At 37.5% G+C, this 19,843-nt stretch overlaps 1 protein-coding gene across 1 annotated transcript in view; it reads left to right on the top strand.

Moving 5' to 3' along the window:
- Nucleotides 1-19,843, top strand: part of ROBO2 (roundabout guidance receptor 2) — a gene marked incomplete at its 3' end in the record, with an annotated part of 521,961 nt that overhangs the window by 373,695 nt on the left and 128,423 nt on the right. Inside the window, exons 14-17 of the mRNA XM_080358539.1 lie at nucleotides 98-219; nucleotides 6,900-7,131; nucleotides 13,857-13,981; nucleotides 16,740-16,911. Of these exons, the coding sequence (XP_080214665.1) occupies nucleotides 98-219; nucleotides 6,900-7,131; nucleotides 13,857-13,981; nucleotides 16,740-16,911 (651 nt within the window). The remainder of the gene's footprint in view (nucleotides 1-97; nucleotides 220-6,899; nucleotides 7,132-13,856; nucleotides 13,982-16,739; nucleotides 16,912-19,843) is intronic.

Raw genomic sequence — 19,843 nt, 5'->3', positions numbered from 1 at the left:
ACTGTACTATGAAGGGTGTTTAAATCAGTCATTCTTATTGATACCATATATAATTCTTGACATTAAAATGCTCTCATGTGTATGCCTGGCCTGGCAGATATCAGCCCACCAGCACAAGGTGTGGATCACAGGCAAGTCCAGAAAGAACTGGGAGACGTCATTGTACGACTTCATAATCCTGTTGTGCTGACACCCACAACAGTTCAAGTCACCTGGACGGTAAGGCTTCTGTTACCTTGACATTACTTTAATTTTGCCTATTTATTCCTGCATTTTTTTTTTTTTTTTACTACCCTGAAAAGCTCCAGTCTTGACTTCAATGTGAGTGTGCTGATAAACTAACATTATACAGGAATAGATATGTAGTAATGCAGTTATATTTTTATTTTCTCTTTCAGGTCAGGGAGGTTCAAAGCCTTCAGTGTTCAGCCCAAAGCAAGCTAGTAGGCTGACTAGGAAAATATTATAAAAATGAATATACTTAACACTACAATCTAAAGGATAATTGATCTGTGGACTCATTACTGTGCATGTCAAAAAATAATCAAAGTTAAATATCAACATGAAATTGCTGTATGAAAAAGCACTTTCTGCTTTGCGACATAGAGACTTCTGACAATACCCTGTTATTTGGTGACCCTAAAATGCAAAAATAGCTTTCCTATAGGGCACGTGTAGGAAAGTCAGAAATGTGGTGTTGATGCCTGATCCACTGCATATTATCTGGTTTTCCAGCATAAGCCTTACCCACCATCAGTGGATATCCTTTCATTATAGAAGACCAGAATCATTTTGGCATGACTTAAGAGCATTTCTATTTGAGGGGTCAAACTACCGGATAGAATTTCTGATGTAGTGTTGGGCTTTCAAAATGCTGTGTTTCCCTTTTTGAGGTTTGAAAGAAAGGATTTGTAACCATAGGAGAGATTTCCTAGGGCGCTGCACACCAAAAGAGTGCATTGCTCTTGGGGCATGTGCCCCAGAGGAGGGAGAGCCACGGCTGGAAGAGTGAGAGAAATAGAGCTGCACTGCATGTCACTGAAACAGTTGTATTATATAGGATGAATTCTGCTAAAGGGATATTCACAATACTCAGGGATTGTCTTCTACATGTAATATTGCTAAGAGGTTAATGTGTACAGGGGATTATACAACAGGAGATAAGAAGTGTGGTGATAGATTGTGTATTATAGGGATTACTGTCATTTTTGCACAACTCAGCCATATTTGTGGGGGCTTATGCACCATCCTTGTTCTGACAGATTTGAATGGGCGGGGGTGGATTAGCATAAATAAAGAAACCCACAAATTTCTCATTCTTAGAAAATGTGTCACTGCATTTTGCCATTGATCATTTCAACACTCAGCTTGTCTTTCTAAAAATGCTGCCTGTTTTAGCTACATGACTCCAAGACAGACTGACTTAGGCAGCTCTGCAGCAAGCCCTTTTGCCCAAGCAGATTGGTCAGTGGTTTAGAAACTTCACGTTAGCAATCAGTAACTGTAAACCTGGATCACATCTGTATGGTGCTCCTTCGAGTCCTTTCTTGGGTGAGAGCTATCAGGAATACAGTTTCATAGGCTTGTCCTTCTTTTAGCATGTATTACAAAAGGAAACCTCAATATCAAACAATTCAGTTTTATGCAATGTAACCAATGTAATTATAATACAAAGAAATATATATGTGTGTCTGTCTGTGTATATTGATATGGGTGTGTACATACATATATATATATCTAAAATAATCTCTTGGTGCTCCCCCTAAACAAGTAATGAGTGAAGAAAATATGGTAAAGGTAAATTGTTAGGGATGCTATGGTTATCAGTTAATCGGGAAGATCCCTCAAAGTAGTGACCCTATGCAACCTTACAAGCATTTGGGCCTCTGTGGAGACATTTTGGAATTGCCCAAGGGAGGAAAGACACAAAAAAAAAGATCTCTGGAACAGCTAATTAGAAACTTTCCAGCAACCAGAACAAAACCAATTAATTAACCATAGTCTCTATGAAAAAAAAAGCCACTCTATCCAGAGAATAAAGAGTGCACGCTATTAATTTAAAATGGTTAGATAGTGAAGCTGTGATACAAAAGGACAGAAGTGCCATGAGAGTCATAAGATTCTTTGTGTTGACTTTGTGCAGTTCAAAGAATGTCTGCCAAGGAACGTCCTTCATCACTGAGTTTCTGGCATTCTGACTCTCAGCAAATTAGCACCAATTTCTCCCTCTTTCTGAGATTGCTTTGGTTTTACTTCCTCTCTCTATTTTCTTTTTTCTTAATTTCCATTTAAAATTTCAGAAATAGTTCTCTGCTACTGTGTTGCAATTTTAAAATATAGATATGCACATATATTTTGTCTCTTAAAAGAGAGTCAGGCTTACAAAGACAGTGTTAAAAAAAAAAGAAGAGGAATGTCAGAAGTTAAGCTTTCACTGTCCCTTAAATTTATCCCTATTGTGCATAAGTATTAAAGTACAGCTGTAATTATCTGGTCACATACAGGATCTCTTCTTCATGGAACCATTCAACGTTTCTTTTAATGTTCTTCATTCACTGTGTGGTGCCAGGTCTTATTAAATTCATACCATTCAAAGCTTGCATTGAATAAAAAATTATTAGTTTGTCTCACATGCTTGCTTATCTATCATGCTCTCAACCGTAACATTTGGGTGCTTCACAAATAATACTGACTTCAGCATTACAATGATAAAAATGTGTCATTATTCAAACGTTACACATAGCAATGTAATGTGCAGAAATATTTATTGCTGATGAGACTTACAATATCAGATATACCCACTGTTATCAAATGTCTTATTTTAAACCCTGGGTTTGATTTATTTTAACTTTTATCAAGGCATTTATTATTGAAACAGCACATTGTGTGCTCAAAGTACTTTTTTAGCTGACCTCAATATAGTTCAGGACTTCTAGCCTCAGTTTTCTCACACTGGGCATTAAACCAAGAGTTTCATTAGTGGCCAAATGTGAAAAGTCTCCTAGTACTATAAAAAGAAGACTGGTGGCACAAGCAGGAATAAAAGTTCTTCAATATGGCAAAATAATTGTTGCTTTGAAATCCTGATTGCCTTCTGAGAATTATGAAACTACCAGGCAAGAAAGATAAATTATTTGCCTCTTTCTTTTAATTTGGCAGTGATTTTAAATGAATGCACTTCACTGGAAGCTTCAAGAGTAAACCCATCAGTTTTCCAGTCTATCATCCCCCTTTGTCTTGTTTCTGTAGGATAAATAAATGCTGATGTTGTTTACTGGGAGATTACTGAGAGTCTGTGCTAGCAAATTCAGCACAGAGTGCGAGGTGTTCTGCCCAGATGGAGAATTGCAGTGGGTATTGATGTGGGAGCAAAGCAGTACTTGGGTTATTTTGTAGTAGAAATTTATATAGTAAAGAGCATATTACAGAAAGTCTTTAGGGTGCAGATTGGCAGGTTTGCCCAAAAAGAGCTTATACTTGCAGCATAAGCTGCATTATGAGTTTCTTGCCATCTTTTTAACAACCTAATAGCCTAATCAAATGATCTAATAGCCATTAAACCTGTCTCATGTTCAGCTGCAGTATGTGCAGGTTTGAACACAGAGGGGAAATGACTTTCCTGTTCTGCAGAAATGGAGACCTGTCGTCAGGTTTGTAGATACCTCCTGCCCCATGTATTCGTTGTAAAAGAGGGTGAGAAGGAGAATGCAGGACCAATTATGCTAGTAGGTCACCTTAAAGCATTAGGTAAGAGCTGAGCAGAACCTGCCCTGTAATTGCTCTCTCCTGTCTATTAAAGGAATATCTGCATTTTCTGCCATCTCTCTTTTGAGGGAGAAAGCATATCTTTAGCCAGACACTGTTGCAGCTCTTTTGAGAGGATGTCACTGCTGCTTGTACAAATTCAAGCGTAGTTAAGCATGTCACAGCCAGACTAGAAATATTCTGATCCCCGTATTCAGTGCAGAGAGTTCCTGCAATATCTGTAATGCCAAGTACTTTGTAAGAGGAAGCGGCAACCATTTGCAGAAAGAGAAAAAGGAGAATACCTAGAAATGATTACCTTGTTTCGTCAAATCACAGTGCATGTTTCTGAAATTCTGCCTGTGTGTGAACATATACCAGACCTATAGGGTTGTTTGATTCTTAGCACAGCTGAATGCAGTTCTTTGATGCTAAGCATACTTTTATGCTGTTGGTATGACATAACAAACAGAGAAAATTATGAAATCACATGCTTTAGGCATACACATATATATAGACATACACACATACAATGTATATGTGTATACATATATATGCATGCACACACGTGTGGATGTGTATGTGAAATATATCTGTGCTATACCACACAAATATCTCTGGTTAATCCATGTAATGATCCAAGAGTAATTTTTTACTAATCAGTAAACTCCAAACGAAACAAAAAAATCCACCTTTCACAATAAGTGAAGTTTCCGAATATTTTGACCATATGAAAGTTCCATTCATTCCGACTAGCTTTAAGCGGGTGTGTCAGATAGCTTCATGTCCTCTCCTTGATACAAAATTTGACTGGATGTTTTTAGAAAGCATTAAAAATGCATAGTATTTTCTTTCACAAGTACCCTCAGAGACCCTGAACAATGGAATCACTGTCAATAATCTGAAGTTTGGGCAGATCATTCAGCTCTGTTGTAGTCATGCTTCTGATTGGAAGCTCCGTGAAACTTGTTTGAGCCTCCAATCAAGCTGTTTATAGCACCCATATATGTAACAACCTTTTTGTACTACTGCATTCTGTTTTCATGTTCCTTGTATTGTTTAGTTTTTCAGATTAGGAACTCAGAAGTCTAGGAGGAAAATAGGTGTATGAATGATTTATGTATTATTTATATGTAAATACATATGAAAGTGTGTTAGCCTCAAAATTAGTATACTATAGGTATACTGTAGGGCTCCAGTTCTTCTGGGTGTGTTTGTGTTTGTACCATGATGTAAAAAGCAATTTCCATAGTGTTTTGTAGCAGCACACTGTTACAGTTCAGTGTAGTCAATTCTGAATTTTCAGATGTTCTCCACTAGGCAGCAGTCAATAAAGCTTAAAAGCTCCGCAAAGGCTAAATGGAAAGTTCTAACAAAGTTTTGACATCTTTCAGCATAGCTTGTAACTCAAAAGTTAGGCAGGAATCAAACTTAGTATTTGATTATTAAGCATTATAGCCTTATATGTAAGTTAAGTTAAGAATCTTTATTACAAAGTGCATGAAAGAATTGTTATTCCTGAATTTTGTAGTAAACATGAGGTTCGTAAAGTCTTTATGTCCGTAAAACATTTAATTAATGAAAGTCAAACATGGATAAAAACAATTAACTCTGATTTACAGACTCTCTTCATCTGGAAACAGCTGCTTAATGTTCTTCTTAAAAACACAGCTTGATTCTTTCGGTATTAACAAGCTATTATTGTGAGTTATATCCCTCTTTCAGTGCATAAATTCACTTAAAGTGAATGTAGAGAAGTTTATAAAATACAAGCTTAATGTTGTTGTAACATATGTTGCAAGGTTTTTAACAGTGACAGTTTTGATGAAAGACATTTCTGCTTTGCTCTCATAAATAAAGCTTTCTTCTTTCTTGCCCTGCTTTTTAATGTCTTAAGAATCTGTGTCGCCTCTGAATACCTCAATAAACTGTAACAAGGTTATAGAAGTGGAATAGGCCCTGGTTTGTGTTTTCAGCATTGAATTTGTTTATTCTTAAGAGAAGTCAAATTTAACTCTAGTTCTGAAGTATCTTTGAGGTAACAAATTGTCAATAACAAAAAAAAAGAAATCCTGTTTGTTGAATCTTAGTTGTAACCGAGAAATTTACCAAACAGCTAGTCTTATTATTTGTGCTGGACTTTCTTTAGCTCTTTATTTGATGGCTACAGAAGCAGCTGGGTTTGGTTTTATTTTATCCATTAAATTGTTTTGACTGGTTTTTGGGTTTTGTTTGTTTATTTTGGTTTGGTTTTTTTTGTTTCTTTGGGGTTTTTTTGTTGTTCTTTGTTTTTCTGGGAAAATTCATGGAAACGTCATAAGAGCTCGAATAATTATTTGGTGCCTTTTTTTACCAACAGAAAAGATGCATGCAATGTCTCCAAGATAAAATGCATTTTAAGTTTTTCCTTCAAATAAAAAATCCTCTTCATAGCTATGATAGTTTAGAATTTCAGCTTTTGTCTATGGTCCAATCTTGAATTGTGCTTGCCTAGTAACATACAAAATATAGGCCAAAACCAATATTACTTCCATCTGATGGTCTGAGAGCATCACAACCTCAGGATTCAAAGAGGCTGCTTAGATTGTGAATGCAAGAAGCAGCACATGTCCTTGGAAGATGTTTTCTCTGCATCTGTCTTATGTTTATTTTACTCTCCAGAGCATCTCATGAAAAGATGAGCTGTGAGCCAAGTAATGGACTAACTGAAAGCATATAGGGTATCTTCAAAGACTTGTTCTTTTCTGAAATGAATTTGGTTTTCTTCTCATATTTCAGCACATTGGTAGCCAAGTTTAGTAAGTTTACACGCAGTAAGCACTATGCCAAAGTTCTCTTTTCATTATTTGTTGCAGGGACAGGGCCTTGTTTTATGATTTAAGGTGGTATTTGCTATAATAAATAGAGCTGGTGAAAGTAAAATAGAAAGAAATATTCTATAGCAAGTAATGTGAGAAAAATGTTCTGTATAGACAACTAATCAACAGTGACTTATGAGAAGGCAGATTGATTTTTAAATTCCACAGCTTAAACAGCCATTAATTTTCTCTTTTTTTATGAGGAAAAACATATTTTAGGCAAATGTTTTGTTTTCTTTTAATATAGTTGTGTTACTTTAATATGTTTATTGACGTATTATTTAATGCCATTTCTAGGTTGACCGCCAATCCCAGTTTATTCAGGGCTACCGAGTAATGTATCGCCAAACGTCTGGCCTACCTTCTCCAGCTGTATGGCAGAATCTGGAGGTCAAAGTCCCAACGGAGCGCAGTGCTGTCCTCGTCAGCTTGAAAAAGGGAGTTACTTATGAAATTAAAGTTCGCCCTTATTTCAATGAATTCCAAGGAATGGACAGTGAATCAAAGTCTGCTCGTACCACAGAGGAAGGTTAGTAAAATGGTCAGAAAAGCAACAGGCTCCATACCTAGAACTGGAGATTAGATCAATAGTGACTATTTTGGTTATTGTGTGTATGCATATGTTCAGCTCTCTTTCTTCTACATGATTTCTGTTTGTTAGATATAGGGTTGGCATTAGAATTAGACATAATATTCAGTTTTGTGCTCTAAGTATTCCATTAGAAAGCACTGGCACAATCCTATATTCTTCTGGCTGATATGTCCTTCTGACATACAGGTGGCTCTGGGTCTTCCAAAAAGCATATACTGCAGCCGTTCTTTTATTCAGTGGTGCTGCAATAGAAGACTTTGGTCTGCACTCTGAAAATAAAACTAATAAATGAAACTTTTTACCAATGAGCATTTGAGATTAAACACATCTTGGGGCAGTCAGCATGGTTTCACCAAGGGAAAGTCATGCTTCACCAACCTCATAGCCTTTTATGAGGACATAACAAGGTGGATAGACGATGGCAGAGCAGTGGATGTGGTCTATCTTTATTTCAGTAAAGCATATGAGACCATCATATTCATCAATGACTTGGATGAGGGAATAGAGTGCACTGTCAGCAAGTTTACTGATGACACCAAGCTGGAAGGAGTGGCTGACACACCAGAAGGCTGTGCTGCCATCCAGCGAGACCTGGACAGGCCGTAGAGTTGGGTAAGGAAAAATTTAATGAAATATAACAAAGTCAAGTGTAGAGTTTTGCAGGAACAACCCCAGGTTCTGGTATAAGTTGGGGAATGACCTGTTAGAGAGCAGTGTAGGGGAAAGGGAGCTGGGGGTCCTGGTAGACAGCAGGATGACCATGAACCAGCACTGTGCCCTTGTGGCTAAGAAGGCCAATGGCATCCTGGGGTGTGTTAGAAGGGGGGTAGTTAGTAGGTCCAGAGAGGTTCTCCTCCCCCTCTACTCTGCCCTGGTGGGGCCCCTCAGTTCAAGAAGGACAGGGAACTGCTGGAGAGGGTCCAGCGTGGAGCCATCTCCCTTATGAGGAAAGGCTGAGGGAGCTGAGTCTCTTTAGCCTGGAAAAGAGGAGACTGAGGGGTGACCTCATTCATGTTGATAAATATGTAAAGGATGAGTGCCACGAGGATGGAGCCAGGCTCTTCTCGGTGACAACCAATGATAGGACAAAGGGCAGTGGGTACAAACTGTAACACAAGAGGTTCCACTTAAATATGAGAAGAAACTTGTCACAGTGAGGGTGACAGAGCACTGGAACAGGCTGCCCAGGGAGGTTGTGGAGTCTCCTTCTCTGGAAACATTCAAAACCCACCTGGACACATTCCTGTGTAGCCTCATCTAGATGTTCCTGCTCCAGCAAGGGGATTGGACTAGATGATCTTTTGAGGTCCCTTCCCATCCCTAACATTCTGTGATTCTGTGATCTTTCTGAATGGGTGATAACGTAGATGAATATTTTGATTGGGAAATGAAGACTAGTAAAGGACAGGTATTTAACTAGTCTGAAGGAAATCGAATCACAAGGGTATGCCACTTTCTTGTTTCTGTTAGTAACACTGTTCATTAAACAACCCTATTTAATCCTTCAGAGGATTTCCTTAAGTACCTTGCAATCCTCTGTGAAACATGCAGGATGCAGACATAGTAAACAGTTTATACTACTGAAATGCAGAAGCATTTGTATCTATAGCACGTAGCATGGTGTATAGTTTTGCTAAAATGAATGCACTCCAGGACTGCCTTTTTATTGAAAAATAAAGAGAGTGGGGTGAGATATATGTAATTTTTTTCTTTTTGTCTTAGAAATATACAAGAAACCTATCTTTCTACCTGTCTAATGAAACCTTTGCCTGGAGAATCTCCCCTGTAAAAGTACAAGGGTGATCATAACAATGAGGGTTCATCTTGTCTCTATTTCATTGATTTCTTTCAAAGCAAGGGAAAGAAATACTGGTGAAGTTTCGATATGCTCATATGCTTTTGGTGGGTTTTGAGTGCACTCTTTCCTTGCTATTGAAGTTGCATCTTAATCATTTACAGTAGACTCCTGAGGTTTACTTTAGAGCTGATTGCCAAGTACTTTTAAATTCTGGAACGGACTCTCTTATTACTGACTTTTCTCTTTGATTTGTTATAATTATTGCCCAACAAATAAGTAATCCTGGGGATAGCTTCATTGCCATTCGTACTTCATAGCTCAGCAAATTCATTGTCCTGCAACATGTAGTAGGGTGTATAGGAAGGCATTGTTCAAGTCTGACTTAGCATTTGGGACTTGATGGTTCCCATTTCTTTGTTCAGACTATAAAGCCTAAATCAGTCAGTAAATAATATCTTTGCAGCAGTCTGAACAAAACATAAAAAAAAAAAAAAGAAAATTGAATAAAGCTTTCTACAGGCGAAATTGCTCTTCTAGCATTAAAACATACGATTAGTCCCCTCACTAGCAGGTTTTCTTTTTCTCCAATTTCAATTGATTTTTGTAGTTTATTTAGTTCATCTAACTATCTATCTCTTGCTAAAGGTAAGTTACGAACTACTGGAAAAGAGAGAACATTTTGCACCTCCTGACTATTTCTGTAAAATACTTGAGTAATGACATTTTCTGTTATAAACCTCATCTCCCAGCAGAGCCTGTCAGGTCATTTCCTACTTTAAAGGCCACTTTGTTCATGTGGAATAACTTTCCACATAGTGAAGATTTAAAAAACTTCTCTTGCCTGAAGATATGTATAATGCACAGTCTAGGATCCGCTTTGTAGATTAATATAACCTTCAAGGAGTCTGTTTACAAGTGTCCCTCAAAACACATCATCCTATAATATGTAGTATTATCACCAGACAAATGTCAGCCCTTGTAAATAATTCTTCCTCTTGCTTAGGTGATAAAGTTAAGTACTTCCAAGAGAAAATTAAGACATTCAGTAGATGCAGTTGTACAGATATTTCCTTTAATTCCTCACGTTATCTTTGTAATTATATCAGTGTTCATATATTTCAAAAATAACATTAACTAAATGTTTAATGACAGTGGTTTGCTTCTCATCTGGTGAAGAAGGACGGCAGTATATTTAAAGGTATCCTACTTGCCATGTCTCCTGTGATTCCATTTCAAAACCAAGCTTTTTTAGACCTAAGTTTTAAAAAATGCCAGGTATACTATTTTTAGAAAATAATTTGCAAGAGTGATTCGTGTGTTAGAAGTCTTTTGTGACATCAAAACAAATAGCCCTGGTAAAGGCAAAGTATGACCAGAAGGCAGTGGCAGCTTTCTACTGGATTAAATTTTACATGCAATGCTACTTCTGAGGCCTACCTCCAAAAATCAATTTTGGTGCAGTTAGACTTTTCCTCTAGATCAGACATTTGTCACAGTTCAGTATCCATCCATCTCCTGCCTCTTTGGCCTTGTGAAGGTAACAAATGGAATCCTGTTTGGCTGCGTCTGGAAAAGATGAGCAGCGATTTGGGTGCTTTCATATCGGTAAGAAGAAGCTGAGCACTGGAATAATTGACCTGTCAAGAAGCAGGCAAGGTGTTCTCCACAAGCCAGCAGCAAGGGAAATGAGAAAACGGTTTTAAAAATGTTATTTTTCAGTGCAGTCTATTTAATAACTGCAGCAGTGTCAGACGAGTGGCTTAATTTATATCATGGTGCCAGTTTACAGAGTGCTATTATCAGAGAGACAAAGCAGAACTGTTATATACATGCATGTGTACACACATACAAGAAGGAGCTAAATAAAATATTTTATAATCTTCACTATTTCTTTCACACTTGCTCTGAAGATAGATTTTTTTTTTTCCCCAGCTACATCCAGTGTTCTAAATCTCTTTTGGAATAACTTTGTGGAGTAGTGTTTGCTCTGCATATTGTTTGTCATGACAAAAATATGACAGTTGGTAATGGAAGTGTCCTTAGTTTTCATCAGCTGCTCTCAATTCTTTCCTGCCTTAGTGCAGCCCTTAAAATGATGCTTTCAGCTGCATTCATCAGCTGCAATTTTAATTTTGCTTCAAACTTATCGTATATCCTAAAAAAAAAAAAAAAAAAGACAATGGTAGAATATTAACTAGAATATTCATGCAGCTTAAATGCAAAGATGAATACAGTATGTTTTCCTTTAAATGTTAGAGTACAGTATTCATCTTACATTTCTTTAACATTTACTCTCCTTTCTCTCTCTCTCTGTGTTTCCAGGTATGTGTATATAAGAAATTATATTTCTGAATGTCCTTTATGTTTGAGGATGAAAGTAAATACATTTCAGCAAGTTGGTTCATTGTACTAAAACCAAAAATTATTTATACTGTGTTAAGTTTTTCTATTTTTATTATTCATGTAAAATGTTGTTCTAATCAATATCACACACATAAATTTATTCACCATTTTGTTGTTACTGAATAACCTGAGCACTTTAAAAATGGTATTTTTTAATGTGTGGCAAATTATTTCACTTGCCGTAAAATACACAGTAGAACTATTAACTTCACCAGTTTTATGTGTTGCACAGTTGCAAGGAGTAGCCCAAGGCCACCCTGCTGTGCTTCACTTGAGCTGGCTAAGAGTCGAATTGTACACGACACAGTTCAATCTCTCCCCTCCAGTGCACTGTTTCTCTGCGTCATTCAAGGTCACAAGGACTCTACATGGCAATATTTGCTTTGCAGCTGAAGCAGCATCTGAAAATGTAGCTGTCAAAATGTGCAGCCTCACAGGACAGTAACACGTGTCGTTTTTCCTCTAAAATACTTTTTTATGACGTAATCTTGTATGGTCCCTTGTCCACATCTCTGATACCCCAGTTTTAAGTTGTGTGATTCCTGCAACAGGCTGCTCCAACTCTTCAGAGTTACCAGGGTGAGGATTTAAGCTCAGCCCCTTGAGCCTGTGCCAGGTCAAGTGCTGAGCAGCATTTGAAATGGGAACACAGCTCATTGGCCACCAGGAAAAATAAGGAAATCTGAATTGACTCAGGAAACTTGAATACCCCTGATATCTGTGGCTGTGTTTAGTTGTATTAAACCTGCCAAACCTTCATGCAAAGAGGCCAGTGGCTCATTGCTTTTCCAAGAAGTGTGGATGTTCAAGCAATCAAGAATATCTGTTAAAGCTAAGACTAGATTTCTGTTGTCATAGAGCTTAGCAGTGATGGAGTCCTCTCTGCCTAGGAACACTCTAAAGCAGGGGAGTGAAGCCAGGGAGCCACGAAACATGACGTGAGATGCCCAAAACCAGAGGGCTATCTGGATTTGAAATTGGGGCAGGGGGCTGTGATAAATATTCTAGGTTGTGGTACAAGGTCTATTATAAGTCTTTAAAATAAGCTTCCATATTACAGATTAAATGTTTCAAGATCACATTAAAGGTGATGACAAATAGGTGAAAGAAAAATTCCATAAAGAGTTATTAAACACAAAGATATCACCCTGGAACAATATGTCTGAACAACAAGCTTCTGTGAATTGGAAAATTGTCCCGGAGAGGCATCACTAGATGCTCACTTTATTAGTCCACGCTTTCCTAGCCTATTTCTATCAGTTTTGTTGACCGCTGGATAAATGGACTGGGATAAATGGACTAGATAGATACTAGGACCAGTTCAGTGCAGCTGTTATCCATTTTTTTTTCCTCAGGGACTTAATACCTTAATATACTACAATGAACTTTGGTAACTTAGCCTGCCACTGTGGTGGAGTTTTAAACACTTGCCTAGAAGTTAGGGAAGGGAGATGGGGGACTGCAAGAAGTTTTACGTGGTTAAAGGAGGGACATATGCCCCAGCCCTCTGCCATGGTAGCTGCAGCTGTGACAGGAGAGCAGCGGCACAGAGATGCAGCAGTTGCTCACAGAGGGGGCTTTTCTATAGCAGTACTGCTGCGCCACTTCCCAAACAACATGTCCTGAGCCATCAAAATCACCCTGCTGCTGGTGTAGTTGCATGAGGGCCTTTGCCAGCATAGCTCTGATCACTCACAGCTATGATTTTCTTCTTTTTTTTTCTTTTTTTTTTCACCCACACTTCTAGCCAATGTCTCAGGGCAGGCAAGCAATTTTCTCGTAAATATGGCCTTGGTATGCAGTGACCAGCCAAACAGCTCTGAATGGTTGAACAGGGCTCTGAAGAGAAAGCAATTTGCCTAGGGGAACGAGGACATAAGTATATATCTGACCTAACTTAGCACCTCCCCTATTCACTGACATGGGATGTAAAGCCCTGAACACTTTAACCCTATGCCATCTAGGAGTTGCAAGGTGTTATGTTCAAACCTGTTGAGTTAATGTCTTCCTGAAGAACAAATAGGAAACAAAAAAAATCCTTAAATGTCTGCTGCTCACATTATTATTAGACCATGTGGGGAAAGAAAAATCAAGACACTTTTCAGGCCAGGTGAAGCAGCCTCAAATTATGACTTAGTTGATATATCCGTAGCTATCCATGCATATTATGGAAAACAAAAGCAAGTGTGAGAAAAATTCCAATGCAAACTTAAGAAATGCTAAATATAAAAAAATGAGGAGTGATTGGTATTGATTCTCCATTGCCACAAATTCCATGTTGTCATTCAGCACTATGGTTCTCTTCAGAAAGGCATTTTTCAAAATTACCAGTGCCTAACAAAGTATTCATACCTAGGCCTGCAGGTTTGTCTGCTTGCTCTTACACTGTGTCAGGAAAAAATTTGTGCTCTAGCAAATGGATTAACGTCTTGCTTCTGTTTGTTCTCTGTCTTTGGTGTAGCTCCAAGTGCCCCTCCTCAGTCTGTTACTGTCCTGACAGTTGGAAACCACAACAGCACAAGCATCAGCATCTCCTGGGATCCTCCCCCTCCAGATCACCAAAATGGAGTTATCCAGGAGTATAAGGTAGAAACGATGTGTAATGGGAGGGTTGTGTGCTTAAGGAACAAGCCTGCTTGAATTACAGAACAATAGTGTTGTTTATGGATTTAGATTCTGACAGCATTTACAGCCGCCCATATAATTATATGGAGAAGGACGACTGAGTGCAGTACTACTGTTATATTAAAAGCAAGAAAAGCATGAGCTAGATCTGGAAGAGAGCTGTAATTGCCAGCTAGTATACAGTGCTTCTCTTTCTTGCTTTTCCTTGCTGTGGAATGAGAAGAAGGGATTTTTTTTGTAAATGGTTTATGCGCTCTCAAGGCAGATGAAGTCCCTGTCTTATAGTGCTTTCAATTCTGGCAGAAAAGCTGGCAGGGAAGATACCTCTTCATTCCCCTGCAAAAATGCTAATCCTAACACTTCAAGGTCAAAGTCAAGGACTGTGGCCCTGGGAGAATACAAGGCTTCTTCCCAGTACTATCTCTGTCAAGATTCACAACTTAAAGTGTGAGCCTGTTTGCTCTGAGGAACAGGTTGAACACTGCTACTATATCCAAAGTTCGTTAAATGGGAGCTGCCTGTATGGGTAGTATTTTCTCCTCTTTATTGCTAGGATGGCTCAAACTATCCACTCCTTATGTATAATTTTAATTTTTTTTTTGTAGTCTATAATTCCCCACTAAGCTCACTTTTGCACAAGTGTATTTTCATAACATGGAAAAAATGCAGTGTATTATTGGCATAGGGGACCATGGACAAAATGATTGTGCAAGGTTCAACATTGTTACAGGCTTGTGACTGTGGAACACACTGTTTGTTAAATAACTTTGCTGTGGCTGGCTTGTATATCTAGTGTTAAATTTTTAATTGAGATAGAACAGGGCAGCTTTTTGGACAGTTCCACAAAGGCTGGAAGTAGTGGATGCAATCTATTCCAAACAAAAATATGTCTTTTTAATTTTCTTTTCCCCTGCTGTATCTTGGGGGAACACAGCATCAAGAAGGGAAAAGGTGCTTAACTTTTAAATCAGCTAATGATTCAACCTCTTCCAGCTTATCACTTGGTCAGAGGGATGCAGTAAATGCTCACAGTATTTATGTTTAGCGTAGCACTTCTCTTGCTTTGCTTTTAGTCGATATTAGGATTTATTAATAACAGTATTTTATTGATCTAATTTTCATATCAATTAATAATTATTTTTTGGCTTAATTAATCTTGATACTGACTCCAGTATAAGTCAATATTAACCATCAAAGGCTTATAGGCAAATAAGTAAAGCACACGCCTAAACCACAAAATATGTAGGTATGAAAGAAAGTGGGCTGATGGTTAATAAAAGCCATGTTCCAGGTGAGTGCTCAGACCTCTAGGCTGTTTATAAGAAACAGCTGGAATCACCACTTATTATATCCCTTCTGTGTTAGACTAGGTGACTGCCCAATTAGTGAGCTGGCTAGAGTGAGTACACTGTGAAGAGTCTAATACTTCCTTGAGTATAAAATGACTGCTGAGGTTTCGCAGTACATTTTCTAACAAATTGAATGTAGTTCTGTTGATTGCACTTCAAGCATCAGAGTGCCTGTAAATTCATCTATGAATTAAATGCCTTTAATTAGGGGCATCTTATAGCTGCTGTAGCCTAAGACCAGGACAGACAAGGAGTAAAATGCACTAGTTTCTCACTTTAATGCATTCTGGCCTGCAAATAAGATCTACTTGAGCTTAGGAGAACAAGGGTTTCTTTTGCCCTCCAAATCTTCCCTAGTGTTTCCCCAGGAAAAAAGAGAAAAAAAAAAGGTGTGATAAAACACTGAGCAGGGTTAGAAATAAGGGTAAAGAGAGCATGTATTGCTGTTGTTTAGACACATCAGTTGTTTCCTGATAGTGGTTCCACCAATAGTGCTTTCTTCTGCTGTTATAATTATGTAGTGCACATGTGATACCTTTATGCATTGATTTTCTTGAGTGGTAGTACATGCTTTCCTTAATAATACAGAAACAATATATGCAGATAGCATTAACTGAAGAAGAATCCTCAAAAGGTCTTAGTGTTGAAACTTCTTGGGAAAAGTCGATGGAAAATACAAGAGACAGATATAACACTCTGAAATCATAGACCTTTCTCATCGCAAAATGCCAGCTGAGATGATAGAGTGTTTTTTCTGTTTAATGAGAGAGTAATTGAGTGAGGAACTGATACAGGATTCCTGAACAATGTAAGTAATCACAAAAGCAGCAGTAAAAAGTGAGTTTGTACTTATTTCATTTCAGAAATTTCATGTATTCCTGTTGTGCAGTGAAAGAAAGTTGAAAAGAATTTTGAAAATGGTTTCTTCAGTACTTTAAGAAATGTTTCAAACTCTGCTTGTGTTATTTGAGTAGTCAGTGGGAATTAAGAATGAAAAAAGTCTAAAGTTTTTTTTAGGAAAGGTGTGGTGGTAATCATATTACTAAGCAAGATTTCAATTAATGTATAACACCTCTTTTTCATTTGAATGATTCTGGTCTGTGCTTCTAAGAATTGTAACCAGAGAATTTGCACTCCATGGAGAGCCAGAGAGGTATCTGCAAGCAGTCTTTGCAGCTGGCTTGGTCCTATACTAATCTGGGATAGTTTGCTGAGCTAAATTATCACAATTACAGCTGCTCCTGGACAGTAACATTAAGAAGTCCAAAATAAATGATTGTCATACAATACCTGGATATGTCATATCTATGCATGATTTTTTATAAGCATGAAGAATTTCCTATTTTTTAACACATCAACTTTTGTCCCAGATCTGGTGCCTAGGTAATGAGACTCGATTTCATGTCAACAAAACAGTAGATGCAGCCATTCGGTCAGTAGTAATAGGTGGACTGTATCCAGGTATTCAGTACCGTGTGGAAGTTGCCGCAAGCACCAGCGCAGGTGTGGGAGTAAAAAGTGAACCACAACCCATAATAATTGGTAAGTGATTGTCTGTTCTGTTGTTTTGTTTTGCCTGTTTTGACTTTCGGAAACATTCTCATAAATCACTTCCGGAAGCATCAAAATCCATGGAGCAAAATATGAGATTTGTATAGAGTTACTTAGTTAGTTTTTAACATCCTGTTGCCTGCTGATGTTGTGCCTTCATTTTATGCAGAGTTATCACAGCCAACAGAGGGAAATATGTTCCCAAAGCATAAGAGACAATACAGATTATCTAGCAAAACTGATTTAACAGTTATTCTATTAACTTACTACTTCTGCAGGTTGACCAATTTATGAAACTAACAGCTTGAACTCCTTTTTCCTCCTGTTCAGATGACTGTAATATTGCCTTTCTTGTACTGTTAGTGCCCAAAGCACTATTTATAGTCGGTTTTCTGAACATTTGAAGTCTGTTTCTCAGATATCCCAAGCAGACAAGGCTCCTCCATCAGAGTAAGTGGCCTGTTGTCCAAATGGAGAGCAAAGTTAGTATTATCATCCCTGCCTTTGAAATGATTGTTTCTTAGTAGTGATTTCCATGCTGAATTCATTTCCTGACCTGAGGGAAACATAGATTCTATTTCTTCCAAAATTCTTCTCAAATATAAAACATAAGACAGGAACAATATGTGAAGGGTAGGAATAGGAGAAATAACCATTTTCAACAAAACCAAATTGAGTTGTGCAGAGCAGCACCTCTTTTGAATGCATAAACCAGGAATTTTGTTGCTTTTATCTGTTTTTACTTACTGCCTAAATGGGCTTTCAATTGTTTGTGGGTCTTGTGTTGCTATTAGATATTCTCTTTCTAGAAAATGTTATCAACAAAATGTCCCAAACACAGGCTGTTCTGTTTTGTGTAGAACCTTAGAAAAGGCCGTCTCCTAAACATTGCTTAAATGTTTAATGATATTCAGGTTCCCTATGCATCAAACCAGAAGGTGAGGTACATCAGCTTTGAATATATTGTCAGTAGAGAAGGAAATATAAGAGCAGAGGTGAAAGTAGCACTGTTTTTAGAAAAAGGCAGCCACAGAAACAGAGAAGGGAAAAAAGTTTTCTAGAACTAAAAGCAAGGAATTGGTTTTTGAAAATGCAGGAAACCTGTCATCTAGTTAGCCTAAATTTTGCATCTCTCTGTAAATAACTGATGTTGTGAGACTAGTCTGTCATTGCATTTGCTTTGAGCAGGGCTTTTTTTTCTTATTTCACTAGGAAGTCCATATAGCTAGGCACTAAACACACTGGGCTTGTTCCAGCAAAACACTTGTGTTGCATTTAAAGCACTTGAGTAGCCTTGGGTCACTTAGTGTGTTGTGAGTTAAACTTGCACTAAAGTTCATCTGCTGGATGATTCCCAGAATGCTTAGCCCTGCATCTGGGGACAGCCCTTCATCCTGATGTTTTCGTTACAAAAAATGATTGGTATATTCAAGAGTTAAATGTGGAGAGATCTGTATTGTTCAAGGAAAGAGAAAAGGGACGTTAGGATGCAAATAAAGTACAAAAGAAAGAAAAAAGTTATTTGGTATTTAGAGACTTAATTTTGCATTGTTAAACTTACAGTGATATTTATTTGTTCCTCAAATGATTCCAGAATGTCTTCTTTAACGAGCCTGTCTGGTGGCATCTTTGCACATTTAAGTGTCCTTTGCATAAAAAGTAAAGGAGAGTCTTTTCTGTTTGGGTTGTTTTTCTGTTCTCGTCTCTTTTTTCTCTTTTGGGACCCCAAAGCTGGAGTCGTTATTACTTGTATCGTCTGTATCTCCATTCTCTTTAGGTCCCGTTTTTCTATTATTTATGAATTGCTGGCAGTTACTTATCAGACTATAAATTTTCTTGATGAAGGTAAAAGTGTTTAAGTGATACTATTTCTGGAAAGTTTGAGTTGGTACCACTCGATGTTTGACTTGAGAATCAAGAACATAAAATAAGAAAAAAATTGAGGTAAATTTAAAAAAAAATTACATGGATTAAAAATGAGCTAATGAATAAACCTCAAAACATCATCATGAATTAGAAAACACTATTGACTGTATTATAATGGAGTCAAAAATAGTCTGACGCTTAGCTATGCTGTCTAACAACTTGCAAACAGACTGAACAACTGCAGAAATGCTGAGTTAGGGAGAAAGCAGGTCAGTGAAGCTGAAGAGTTAACCCATGTTGCTTTACATTACAACTTCCATTTTTACCAAATACGGAGTCCAGTGTATAAAAAGAATTAAGATGTTATTCTTAGGATATGTTTTTCTAAGAAGTTTTTTTTTTCTGAAAATAACTGATTTTCATGGTGGATAATCAACTACTAACTTTCCAGACCAGTTCTAGATAATAGATTAATGACGATCCAGAAAGTAAAGCCAGAAGAATATGGAGCAGTAGGAAGTATATTAATTATTTAGTTAGAAATTGTGTCACTTTTACAGAAATTCTTTGCCCATACTTCAAGCAGGCTGTTGAACAATTTTAATGAAGACTCAAAGAGAATCAAGAATAAAATTTTCATGATCACTATCGATACACTAAAAAAATTCACTTGGAAAACTAGAAATAAAATTGGAGATAACAGCAATGTTGGTTAATGATATAGCTTTTGTTTCTTTTGATCAGATGGCCTGTTCACTCTTACATTCCATCATTGGCATAATAATATGAGGAACAGCTGCAAACTTTCACAGTAATAGGTACAATCGAATCTGATGTGTCTAATTAATTTTTGGTCAGACAAATTAGTTTTGTTCTTCATTACTCTCCAATGGGAGGAAGACATTATATTTCATTATGTTTTTGTCTTCGGGAACAATGGAGCGTTACAGGTCACACACTTCCCTTGTCTATGTTCTAATTAGTTGAACTGACAGCATTGTTACAGAAACACCTGCAGTATATGCAATAGTACACTGGTACCTTGGATGACATATGT

This window comes from Nesoenas mayeri, assembly GCF_963082525.1.
Source record: "Nesoenas mayeri genome assembly, chromosome: 1".
In the NCBI taxonomy this organism is placed as follows: Eukaryota; Metazoa; Chordata; class Aves; order Columbiformes; family Columbidae; genus Nesoenas; species Nesoenas mayeri.
Note: the sequence above shows the minus strand (reverse complement) of the source record. Positions and strands in the feature narration are given on the sequence as shown.